The sequence below is a fragment of the Plasmodium gallinaceum genome, assembly GCF_900005855.1.
Source record: "Plasmodium gallinaceum strain 8A genome assembly, contig: PGAL8A_v1_76, whole genome shotgun sequence".
In the NCBI taxonomy this organism is placed as follows: Eukaryota; Apicomplexa; class Aconoidasida; order Haemosporida; family Plasmodiidae; genus Plasmodium; species Plasmodium gallinaceum.
Genome location: NW_021628238.1, coordinates 215,523 through 229,488, shown reverse-complemented (window position 1 = coordinate 229,488; position 13,966 = coordinate 215,523). Strand labels below are relative to the sequence as shown.

At 16.4% G+C, this 13,966-nt stretch overlaps 2 protein-coding genes across 2 annotated transcripts; one reads left to right on the top strand and one right to left on the bottom strand.

The window, feature by feature from the left end:
• Positions 1-199: 199 nt before the first annotated feature.
• PGAL8A_00197200 (ribosomal protein L20, putative) lies at positions 200-749 on the top strand (the record flags this gene model as incomplete). The annotated part of the gene is made up of 2 exons (XM_028670662.1): positions 200-346; positions 531-749. The coding sequence occupies 2 exons, from the start codon at positions 200-202 to the stop codon at positions 747-749; spliced, it is 366 nt and encodes a 121-aa protein (XP_028527392.1).
• Positions 750-1,073: 324 nt separating this feature from the next.
• Positions 1,074-13,812, bottom strand: PGAL8A_00197100 (conserved Plasmodium membrane protein, unknown function; the record flags this gene model as incomplete). Its single annotated transcript, XM_028670661.1, has 3 exons — positions 1,074-13,079; positions 13,380-13,579; positions 13,773-13,812. 3 exons carry the CDS (start codon positions 13,810-13,812, stop codon positions 1,074-1,076), a joined length of 12,246 nt encoding a protein of 4,081 aa, XP_028527391.1.
• Positions 13,813-13,966: the final 154 nt, after the last annotated feature.

Here is a 13,966-nt window from a genome sequence, read left to right as displayed (position 1 = left end):
TTTTTTTAGAGAAAAAGGAAAAAAAAAAAAAAAAACTGATATGAAAGTTATACTATTAAATAATTCTATGCATATATAAATAAAATGAAAGTTTAAAAAGTACAAAATTAAAATAAATAATATTATTTTAAATATCTTTTTTTTTTGTATCAATAAATAATAACAAAACAAAAATAATATAAAAAAAAGAAAGAAAAAAATGAAATTACCTAGAGAAGTGGTTTTTCAAGTTGCAAAAGGATTTAGGGGAAGAAGTAAAGGCTGTTTTAAAATTGCAAGAAGTAGAGCGATGAAAGCTTTGTTATATTCTTATATTATGAGGCGTCAAAGATATAGACGATTAAGAGTAAAAGCAAAAAAAAAATAAAATATATATATATATATATATATGAAATAATTTATATAATTAAAATTAAAAATAATGTGAATAAAATTTAAAGATAAAAATAAAAAAAAAAAAAAAAAGACAATTTTTGTATTAATATATTTTTTTTTTTTTCTAATTTTTGTAAATTATTTTATTATTTAAGGTTCATTGGATAGCTAGTATTAACAGAGCTTGTAGGGAATGGAAATTTACATATGCACATTTTACAAATAGTTTATTAAATAATAATATTTTATTAAATAGAAAAAGTTTATATAATTTATGTTACACCGAACCAATAAGTTTCAAAAGTTTAGTAGATGAATCCAAATACATTTTTTTTCAAAGAAAACTTAAATTTAGAGATATATCTCAACTTTAATACACATTTCTTTTTTCCTGTTTGTTATTTTTTACTTAATTTTTTCAATTTTTTTTTTTTTTTTTTTCGTTTGTAAACTTATAAAAAAAAGTTTAAAAGAGTTAAAAAAAAATACTTTTAATATTATAAAATAACTGCAAACTATTATTATTATACACTTGAAAAAAAAAAAAAAATTTAGAATATATAAGAAAAACCATTAACATTATTATAAAAAAGTTACAAAAAAAAAGAATTTTTGATTTTTTAATGTAAAAATAAAAAGGGTTAAAAAATTAGGATATTATTATTTAAGTTAAAAGATATATATTTAATTTTACTTTTTTAAAAATCATTAAAAAAATCTAAAGCAAAATTAATATTATCATATACATAATCAACATACATTTTAATTTGATCGTTGTTATACTGTAAATTATTTACATAATTTTTATTTTGATCACAAAAAAATGAAGAAAAAATTTTTGTAAGAGAATAATGAAATTCATTTTGAAGTGTGGAGGAGCATAAGTTATTTATTTGAAAATTATAATGTTTAGGTGTATTAAAAAAAAAATAAAAACTATATGGTTCTTGTATTGAATTTTCCCAGTTTTGTATTTTATTTTTTTCTATATTTTCTTTTTTATATATTTTTTCTTTTGAATCATAATTAAATATATTATTTTGTTTCTTATTTTCATTGTTAAGATTATTTTTTTCCCAGTTTTTTTCTACTGATACGTCTAATATACTATCTTCTTTACCTTCAGCTAAATTAGAGATAGACATTTTTCTCTTTCTTTTATTTTTTATTAAATGTAAGTAATCTATTAAAAATAGATTGTAATTAAAAAAAGTTTTATGAAAATAATAAAATTCTTTTATATATATACATAAATAAAATTTATGTAATATATGAATATTAATCATTAAAGGATGAAGAAAAATAGTGTAATTTATTAATTTTATTAATTCTCCCAAATGCTTTAATTCATGTTTTATTTTTTTATATAGATTTTTAAATTGAATAGATAAATTATCTTTATCCTTATTATGTTGAAGTGTAATATATTTATTAACGTCATTATTATTGAGAATTTTAATAATTTCAGTAACTATAATTAATAATTCAACATATGTGTAAAAATATTTTTTATAATTTCTTTTATTTGTATCACTTTTTTCCACATTTAACTCTTTCATATTTAATTTGTTGCTCATATTTTCTTCATTATTCAAATTTTTAAAATTTTCAAATATTTCATTAAGAATATAAATTAATACAAAATAAATATTTATATCACTAGATATATATAATATACATTTTTTGAAAGAATTTTTATTTTTCAATAATAGTAAATACATATGTAAAATAGAAAATTTTATTAACACTAAAACTTCTTTATTTTTTTTCATTTTATTATTTGATAAAAATATTAAATTAAACCACAAATTGTCTTTTTTATCAAAATTAAATAATAAATTTATTAATCTTTCATCAAAAAAGGAATTTATAAAACAAGAATTAAAGAAAACTGTAATATAATAGCTTATTAAAATGTCGTCGTTTTTTTTTAGGTATTTAATTAATACATTTGCTAATTTCAAAATCTCGTTTTTATTATCTATAAAAATAATAGTATAACTTAATAATTGTAAAATTAAAATAATCAAATTATTTTTATTTTCTATTTCTATTTTGGTTTTATTTATGTTATTATCTAAATTATTAATAACGTAATTAATTAAATAAAGAAAAAATTTGCTTTTATTGAATTCATTACTTAGTTTTTTAATACATATAAAATAAGTAACTTCTTCTTCCTTATTATTTTTTTTATTTTTTAAATAATTAGTAATATGGTTTCTTATATTTAATTTATCGTTTGTTTGCTTATTTTCTTCCTCTATTAAACACAAGGTATTTTCATAAAAAGAAAAATCAAAAAAATATGAATTAATAATAATTAAATAGAAGTTTAAAATAATTATGCAAATGTATATTCCTTTTTCACTCAATAATAAATCTTTAAAATAATTATTAATTATTTCTATGCATTTGAAAGTATTACAACAAAATTTATATAAAGCTGAAATGTCATATATTATAAAACAACATAAAAAGTTAAAAAAATAATTTATATAAATATATGAAAAGTATCCAATTTCCTTATCAAAATGAACTATATTTTTTTCATTTAAATATTTCATTTCAGCTTTGAAGTGATTATTTAAATAAAAGTTAAATGAATTGTAAATACATTCAACAATATTTTTATTTGTAAAATGTGAAAATTTTTGTAAAAGATATATTATATATTTATATTTAAAAATTAAAGAAGAAATATTATTATATATTTGTATTATTCTAAAACAATTGGTTGTATATAAAGATAGCAACTTCTTATTCCTTTTTATTCTTTCTTTTATTGTTGTTATTATATATATGCCATTTTTTGTTAGATCACTATATTCATTATTTGATTCATTAAATTCATTTTTATTTTTCAAAACATCATTTTTTAAGATATTATATTTTTTTTTTTCTTCATTCATATTCTTTATTATTTCTTCCCTTTTTGTTTTTAATTTTTTTAATTCCTCTTTTTTTATACTTTCATTTATATTTTGTTCTTTTGCTTCTAGTTTCTTTATTTCGTCTTTTACTTCTTCCCTTTTTAATTCTAAATTTTTTCTTTCTTCTCTTTTTGTATTTTCTTCTTCATTATTAATTCTCTCCAAATGTTTTTTTTCTTTTAATATTTCTTCTCTTTTTTTCGTGTTTTCATTCATTTTCTTTGATAAATTATTAGTTGTTCGTAAGTTCTTCAAGTTTCTTATAGGACCTAAACTATTTTTTTTTGTTTTGCTTTTTTCAATTAGTTCATTTTTTTTATTTTTCATAAATGTCTGTTTTAAAGAACAATCTTTCTCTAAAAAATTTTTTATGTTTTTATTTAATCCATATTTTAAAGGTTTATTATTTATTTTTTTTTTTAAATTAATGGTTTTTATAATTTCACAGTATTTTTCATAAACATTTAAAAAACCTACATTAAAAAAGCTAGAAAAATGTTCTACAATGTGTCTAGCTATTTGCATTAAAATATTTTCTTTTATTTCATAGTTGTAAGAGTAATAATCATAAAAAAATAGAAGGAAAAATAAAATAATGTTCGTAGTTATTTTATTTATAAATATTTTATTATTCTTCCTAAATTCTAAATGAATATTTTCTAATTTAAAATTTAGTTTTACTTCATCTTCGTAATCATAGAAAACAGAATAACTATTATTTATTTTTTTTTCTTTTGTTAAGTTATATTTATTGTCATTTATTATGTACAAAATAAATAAATATATATTATTATTACGAAAAATATTATTAATTATTATATTTTTAATATTTTCATCTGTATAATTTTCTAAATTTTTATTCCATTCCTTTTTTTTTTTATTTATAAGACTTTCGTAAAAAACATTAATTGATAAATTTTCCATTTTTATGGTATTATTTTCATAAAAAATATTCAAATTCGTGTCACTTATATATATTATGTTTTGAAAAAAAGAGGGAAGTGTTAGTACATTTTTAATCTGCTTAAAAAATATATTATAAAGATCATTTAAATATATATAAATATATGACACAAATATATACAATAAATTCTGAATCATCATTTCATTTTTTTTTTTCTTTTTATTTACTTCTTCTTTATTATTTAATACAAATTTTAAGTATTCCTGAATCATTTCATTAAATTCCTCATAAAATAATTCATTATTTGAAAGAAGTATAGATAGAATATTTTTATCCTTAAAACACATACTTACAATTAATATATAATAATAAATTTTATCATAAATAAAATCTAAATAATTTTTTGCTTTTTTTTCTGCCAAAAAATAATTAATGAAATGATTTATATAAAAGCAATTTTCATCCATCATATTCTTAGTAAAAAATATTGTATAATTAGAGTAAAAATTACTATTACGATTTCTTTTTTTTGAATGATTTTTTTTATCATCTACATTATCATAGTTGTATTTAATATTGTTTATACTTGTGTCTTCACTTTCTTCAATTTCTGTTTTCTTTATTTTAGTATTAATACTGCTACTATTATCACTGTTCTTTTTTTCATTATTTTTTTCATTTTCTTCTTTTGTATATAATTTACTTTTTGAATTGTTTTGAATATACGTTTCTGACTTTTTTTTATAAAAAAAAATTTCGTATTTTTGTAGATTATTCATAGTTTCTTTTCCATCACAAAAAAGTAACTTTATAAATATTTTTATAAAATATTTTTCAAATAATTTTGCTTCTTCTAAAATAGAAAAATTAATATATATATTTTTTTTACCTAAAAAATGTAAAATATATTCACATAATACAATAATGTTATCTTTTTTTTTATTTTCATAGTTAACTTCTTTAGATAAATGTCTGTTATTTTCTAGGTGAAAAAAAAAAGGGAATTTATCTAAAAAAAAACTTAGAAAAAATATAATTGATAAAAACAAAATTTTTTGCTCTTCGCAATTACAACAATAAAAATCCATCATACATATATAATTTGAATTTAGCACATTGTCTTTCTTTTTATAAGAATTTTCATATTCTTCATCATCTGTAATTTCTTCACAATTTTTATATTTATCTACTGTGTAATCATAAAATAATTTGCAATAATTTTTATTAATCTCATCCTCTTTTAATAAATAGTTATACTTATTCATTTCGTTTTTTTTTTCTTTATTTTTATAATCCTCTTTTTCAGTTTCCCAATTTTTTCTGTTCATCTGATATTCATAATTATCTTTTACAAATTTTATATTTTGCATATATATGGTATATTTTAAAATAATTAAATATATTTTTTTTAAAAATTTGCATATATGTTTATCTGCCTTATAGTATTTTAAAAAATAAACTAAAATTTTTTGTTTTGAACTACAGTTATTTTTTAAATATTCTTTAGAAATTTCTGCTTTTAATATTTGTAGTATGTATTTAAAAAAAAATAATAACAATTGTATATATAAGCATTCAATAACAATGTCATTATAAATGTTACAGAAATTTATCAATATATTCATATATCTATTTAAAAATATATGTTTGAATTTATTTAAATCTTTTATATTTTCGTCTAAAATACTCTTATCATTTTCTAATTCTTGAATCATAGTACTATTATTAAGTTGTTCATGGTTGCTTATTATTACTTTATCTTCAAAATTTTTATTCACATTATATGTATGTTCATCTTCTAATTTTTTATCAATGAAACGTTTGTAATCATATTTTTTTAGTGTATCTAAATTTATATGTAGCAAATCATCGTTTTTTAAATAAATATCAATAAAGCATCCCTTTCTCATAATTACATGCAGCATAGACATAATGTTTTTTAAAAAAAATAAATCTAATTTAAGATAATCTTTTTCATGATGTTGAAAATTAACATTTTCTACATCTAAATTTTTTTCAATTTCATATATGTTTATTATATTAGAATAAAAATTGGTACTTTTACTATTTTTATGACTTTTTTTTATTATTTTTTTTGTAAATTTTGAAATAATGAAGAATAAAAAATTAACTAAATTTGATAAGTTCTTATTCTTTTCAATAATTATTTTATTTTTATGTTCTTCATCTTTTAATAAAATAGAATTTTTTTTTTCCTTATTTTCACATATATCAGAATTTATATTTTCATTACTATTATAACAGTTATACTTCATTTTAAGACTGTAATTTTCTAATTTTGCGAAATTATACAACAAATTCAAAGAAAAAATAGAAATTTTATTTTTTAATGTAGATGTGGCTACTGAAATATATAATAATTTATAAATAAAAATAAATAAATCTATATCTTTATTTAAATTGTTAATTTTTGATTTTTCCTTATCTTTTTTCTGAAATATTAAATCAATATATAAACATATATCTAGTACATTTAGAAATTGATCAAGTAATAATATATATTTATGTATAAAAATATTTTTATTTACATGGTTTTCCTTGTTAATAAGTATTAAATGGTTATAAATGAAAAATAGTAACTTGTTTACATAAGGAAATATGTTATTATATACAAAATTTATGATATTAATAATTTCATTACAATCATTTTCAAATAAATAATAAATATTTTTTATATGATCTTTATTGAAATTTATTAATTTATTTATATTGTTATCCATACCTTCAGAATTTTTTGAATGGATTTCCTTATTTTTTTCAAATTTATTTTCTACATATAATAATTCCATATAATAATTATATAAGATGAAAAATAATTTATTTAAATCATATAAATAATTAAAATTGACTTCTTCTATCCCATCATTGAGAATTGGTAGTAATTTTAATTTTGATAATAAATTACGTATGTAAGTATTATATTCTGATATATATATTTTCTCCATTTTAAGATTTAAAAAAAGAAAAGAATTCATATTAGTAATTTTTTTGAAAATAGGAATCTCTGTGTTTTCATTAAATATGTTTTTTCTTTTTAAAATGGGAATAGTATTTTGATGGTAATTATTATTTATTTGGATATTTTTTATATTTTTTATATTTTTAATTAAATAATAATATTTATTAATAAACAAGAAAAAAGACAAAAACATATTATTATTATTATAATTACCATAAAAGCATAACTCCTTTTCTTTGCTATTTATATTAGAATCATGAAATATGTGTAAATATGAAAATTTTGTAGAAAAAAAAAAGAAAGATTTTAATTTTTTAATCATAAACAAAAAATTATTTGATTGTAACTTTTTATAAAGCCAAAAAGGAATAAAATAAACTATTTTATTTTCTATATTAAAAGTATTTTCATATGTATTCTCAAAATTACATAAATCATTTTCTATATATTTATTTTTTCTGTTCAAATTAAAAAAGCTCATTTTATATTTTTTTAGTAAAACTGAATTTTTTAAAACATCAACACAAGTATTAATACTTTCTTTATTATTTACATATTCATCAATGTGTTCTTTTTTTATTTCATCAATTAAAAAATTTTTCAGATTGATTGATACATTATTAAACCATGTATTATTTTTTTTTTCATCTAATGACGAATAAAAATCTTTTTTGTCTTTTTTTTTTTCCAAGATAAGATAAGGTTCTAAAAATATTCTATGTTTCTCTAATAATAAAACTTTCTGGTCAAAAATTAAATAAAAACTTAAACTAATACACAATGCTTTTATAACTTCATTATTAATGAAAAAAAAACAATATAAATGAGACAAAAAAAAATACTTTTCCTTATAGATTCTTTTACATATATTGCTATTTCTATAATTAGTGATTAGAAGTAAAATTATTATTTTTAATACATATATAAATATTTCAATGTTGTATGATTTTGTTTCCTCTTTTATTAAAATTTCTTTTAGTAATTTTAAATACAGATTAAATACTTTTTCATAAATGCAAAGGAACACTTCATTATTTTGTTCTTCTTGCATATTTTTACTGATAAAACAGGAATTTTTTTTTAATATAAATACTATTATATGATTAAAAATTTCTAAACAGCATTCTTTATTAATATCAATATTAGACAATGTTTCAATGATTACTGTTTCTTCTCTTATGCACTGTTTAGTTAAAAAATCACTAACATAAATATTTAGAATATTTACATTAGTATTCCAGTCGTTAGTATACTTAAATATATTATGATAGTTACTGTCTAAATTATTTCTGTCTTTTCTATTTATTTCATTTTTATAAAATTCTTCATATAAATTATTTTTATAATGGTTCTCATTTTTTAAAAAATTTCTATTCTCATCATTAGTAATCTTTATATCATTATTAGAATTTAAATTTTTTTTATCTGATTCATCTATTTTTACTTTACTAAACATTATTTTGAATTGATGATACCATTTCCAGAAAATTTTAAGTGAGAAATTTCTTCTTTTCTTTTTTTTTTGAAATATGTAAAAATATATGTTATGTATATTTAAAAAAACATTTTGATATAAATATATTTTATCATTTACTATTTCTTCTATTGATTTCTTTTTCTTATTTAAAATAAAATATCCACAAAAGTAATTTTCATATAAGAAATGAAAAGAATTATATACAGATTGCTCATATACTATGATATATTTTTTTTTAATATAATTTAATAAAAGCAAAATTTTTGTATAAATTTTAATTTTTGATAAAATAAATCCTTTTTCCTTGATATCCTTTCCTTTTAATGTATCAAATAAACGTAATATATTATTTTTAATATTTTCCAATATAAAAAAAATATAATAATTTTTTATTTCTTTTTTGCTATATATGCATATTTCATATATTATATCTATAAATTCATTTATTTGGATAGAAGATAAAAAAATGTCTGTTGAATAATTTTGTTTTTCTAAGTTATCATGGTTATTAATATTATTAAATACAGAATTTGAACTGTTTTCAATTTGATTAATATTTTCGGTAAAGCATTGCTCTTTTTTATATTTATCAAAAAATAATTTTTTTTTATTGATACTTTCGTAATAATCAGTTTTATATATTTTGTTATTAAAAATATTTTGATTCATTTTATGTTCTTCGTTTTTTTTAAAACTCTTTTGATTAAGCATTTTGCTACAAAAATAAGTATCCTCATAAGTGTTATAATTTTCAGATTGATTATTATCAAAATTATTTTCATTAATGTTATTATTATTATCTTCTTTGTTACTTTTATTTACATTTTCCTTTATATTTTCACTATATATATTGTTACAATAAGTATCATTGTAATTAATAACGTCGATATCTTCATTTAAATTAATATCTTTATGAATGTTTTTCTCAAAGTATTCATTATATTTGATATGGTTTATTTTTTCAGTATTTTCCAATTCATAATTATATGTATTGAAATCACTTAAGGTATCTAAATCATTATCATTTAATTTTTTGTCTTTTTTAAAAAAATTAGGTTTTTCATGGTTAATATTAAAGATAAAGTTAAAAAAAAAAAAAACAATTGTTGTATTATAATTATATATTAATGAAATGATATTATGTAAAAGAAGAAGAAAATTTTTGAATAATTTCACAAATTTAATGCTTTCCTGAGTATTTTTTTTATTTTCAGGAAGATTATCAAAAGTTAATACAAAAATTTTATTGTAATCTTTTAATTTATCAACAATATATTGATACATTGATACACTTTTTTCATCTGTATTCACATAATTAGATACATTATTATATTCAGATGATAGCAAAATAAAGCTATTAAACATCATTTTTAAATTATTTTCAATTAATATATTTGTTATATTTTCGACAAATTTTGAGCAAAAATTGTTATTGTTCTCATAATTATCATTTTTATTATGTTTCTCATATCCATTAATATTCTCATTTTTATTAATATATCCCACTTTTTCTATTAAAATAGAAAATAAATTTTTTATATAATTTTCTTCAGAATCTTTAATATCATATTCATTATTTTCTGTAAATGATTTGCTTAATGAATCAAATGTTTCAAATATTGTATTATTGGTATTATTTGAATTAAAAAAAATATCATCATATTTGGTGTTATCTTTTTTTATATATTTGTAGTAATAGTTGTCTAAAAAATTATCAAGTGTGTAATAATTAATTGGGAGGAAAAAAAAAAAATGAAATATATTATTATTAATACCCATAAAAGTAGATATATCTAATTGATTTGTATTATCAGAGAAAAATAAATTTACGAATGAATAATAATAGAGTAAAAATTCATTGTAATCTTTATAAATTTCATAATCATAAAAAAAAAAGAAAACTTCAAAAAAATGTAAAATTTCGCAGTTGTGGGTATTTAAATTAATATCAAATAGGAACATTTTAAAAATATCAATTAAATCTTTTTTTATCTTTTTCATTAAAATAAAAGATATAGGTGTGTAATTAATATATAGACATATAATTTTTAGTATTTCGATTTGCTTTAAAGTATATTTATAAGTGTATTTATATATATTGTTTGAAAAAATTTCAATACTATCAAGTTTGTTATTTGTTAAATCATCAGTAGGACTTGATGTGGAAGAAAAATTATTTAGCTCATTTATTAACATATCTTCTGAAGCACTTGAATTCATTTTCTTTTTTTTTTTATTATTACATTGATAAAAATTACTTACCTTAATAAAATCAACTAAAATTTCTAAATGTTCATTAATTTGTTTACTCTCTTCATTAAAATAATGAATTAACAAATTATATATAAAATCATATATAATTACAAAGTTGTCTAATTGGAAATTCAAAGTTACACAATTCTGGCTTATTTTACTAATTTTACAATAAGTATTTTTTAATATTTCAAAAATATGCAAAATAATGAATTTAAAAAAATATATGCAATTATTCTCTGTTATTAATAAATAATGATATATATCATTTTCCTTTATTTCTAAAGTTTCCTTATTTTCTATATTTTGCAATTTTTTCATATGAGTATTATAGTAATACAAATTTATATTATTAATTAATTGAGTTATTTTTTTATTATTATTATCTAAAAAATATTTTTTTTCTTCATTATTATTTAGATAGATATTATCATTTTCTTTATTTACGCAAATTAGAAGTAAATAAAAAAGATTTTGACTAATTAAAAAAAAAAAATTATTTATATAAATATTACATATGTGATTACACAAACATTCTTTATCTAGATTTATATATAAACTATATACTACTATATATATTATATATGATAAATTATTTACAATATTATTTACATGATTAAAATCATTTGTTAATTGGTTATTTTCAACATAACTTTTATAAATATAATGAATATTGTAACTTAATGTATATAAAAATTTATAATTAAATAATAATATGTCTTTATTAAAAATATATATATATTCGTTTAATATTTTATTTATTTCTTTATTCATGTATATCAAATCATCTACACTTATTTTTTTTTTTATTATGTTAATTCCTAATATTTCAAAATAATTGAATTTCATTTTTATACTGAAGATTAAAATTTTCATTTTATTAATATAATTTATTATTTTATAGGCAAAATTTTGATTAAATAAATAATTATTTTTTAAATATATTGAATAATAATCCATATAATTTTTTTTTTTATCTTTGATATTTTTTTTTTTTTTGTCTTCCTGATTTTGGGTATCATTTTTTATATTTTGATTATCCTTCTCTTTGATGGTTTTTTTTTCAAATAACTCTTCTTTGCTTTTTATATCATTTATACTTAAAAAATTTTTTTTAAATATATCAAAACAATCAAAAAAGTTAAATAAATAAAAAAAAGTATAGTTATTTAAAATACATTTATAGTTAATGTTGTTATTATCGTTACAGGCAGATATAGGTGTTACATAATTGTTATATGCATTATATTCTTTTTTTTTATTAACTTTATTTTTCTTATATTTTAATAATAAATATTTAGATTTTTCGTTTATTTTACTTTTAATACAATACAAGGTGTTGTAATATTCAAATTCACTACTTTTTACACAATTATTTTTTGTAAAAATATTTATACAATTATTTTTTTTAATTATCTGATTTAAATTTATTCGATCTTTTTCTAAAATAATATGATCACTATTATTAGATAAAGCTGTTTTATTACACAAACTATTTTCATTCTTACAAAGAGAGTTATTATCACTATTTAATGTTTTTTTTTTCTTTTCTAAATATTCTGGGTTTTCATTTTTCATATATTCTTTATTTTTTAAATTAAGATCACTTTTACAAATGTTTAAAATGCTTTGTTTTATATTATTGGTGTTTCTTGTTTCAATATGTTCACTATTTAAATCATTTTCACATAATTGGTCACTAATATTAGTAAAATTACTCTCTTTAAAATATTCCTTTTTTTTTACGTTAGTTCCATCATGTTTAATTGAATAATTTTCATTTAAATGATTCGTATTATTATTTAAATCTTCATTACTATCTTTATTTTTTTCGTAACAAAATTTTTCTTTTTGAATGGGTGAATTTTTATTAGAATTAGATTTTAAAAATTCTTCCTTTTTCCCATAATATAGATTAATTAATTCATAAAGAATTGTAATTATTTTGTTGTATTCTTTATCACTATCTTCTATTAAAGATTTTTCATAATTTTTTATATATATATTATCATTCTGAAAATCATTTTTTACATCTGGATTTATATTATGATTATTTGATTTGTATTTTTCTTCATTATTTTTAAAATGGGTTAAAAATTCGTTCATATATTTGATTATATCTATTTCTTCAAATTTTTTTTTTATTTCTTCATCTTTCTACATTTTAATAAATATAAATGCACACTCATATTAAATAATCGAGAAAATATATAGTATTATGTATCAAAAAAAAAAAAAAAAAAAAGGAAAAAAGGAAACCTTAAGTACTCTTATATTCATATATTATGTAGAGTATAAACATTTTTTTAAATTATTAGTAAAAATCATAAAGTATTGAAGAAATAAAACGAATTTCATTTTTATGAAAACAAAGATAAATATTAAATACGAAAATTTCACAATAATTATAATATTTATAATATTTATATTTTTTATCATTATTGTTTTTTTTATTACTTTTATAATAGAATGGATAAATGAAAAAATATTCATTAAGCTTTTTAGAGAAATATATGAATTTCTATCATTAATATAATGAAGTATTATATAAAAAAAGTAATCCCTTTTTTTAATATCTGTTTCATCTATTAAATTTTTTTCATATTTTTGTATTAACATGATTATTGATCTATCTCTTATATCATCTATGTGATGACCTAAAATGAAAATAATAATTATATATTGTCCTTTTATTATTAAAGATTTTTATTTTTTATAATTTTTATTCATTTTTTTTTCCTTTTTTTATATATATATTTTTTTATTATTTCTATGATAAACTTTTTTTTTTTTTTTTTTTTTTGTGATATTAATATTTTTTAAAAAGCTAAGAAATTACATATTAACTACCTATTTTTTGTATAAGGTTGTTTAAGTTATTATCATTCATTTTTTTATTTTAGACATTATAAATAAAAAATGTAAGTACCTATATAATGAAATAATAATTAAAAAAAAATGAATATAGATAATATTTAATGAGTTTATACACTAATAATTTTAATTGATAATAGAAGAAAAACAAAAGAAGAATGATTAATATA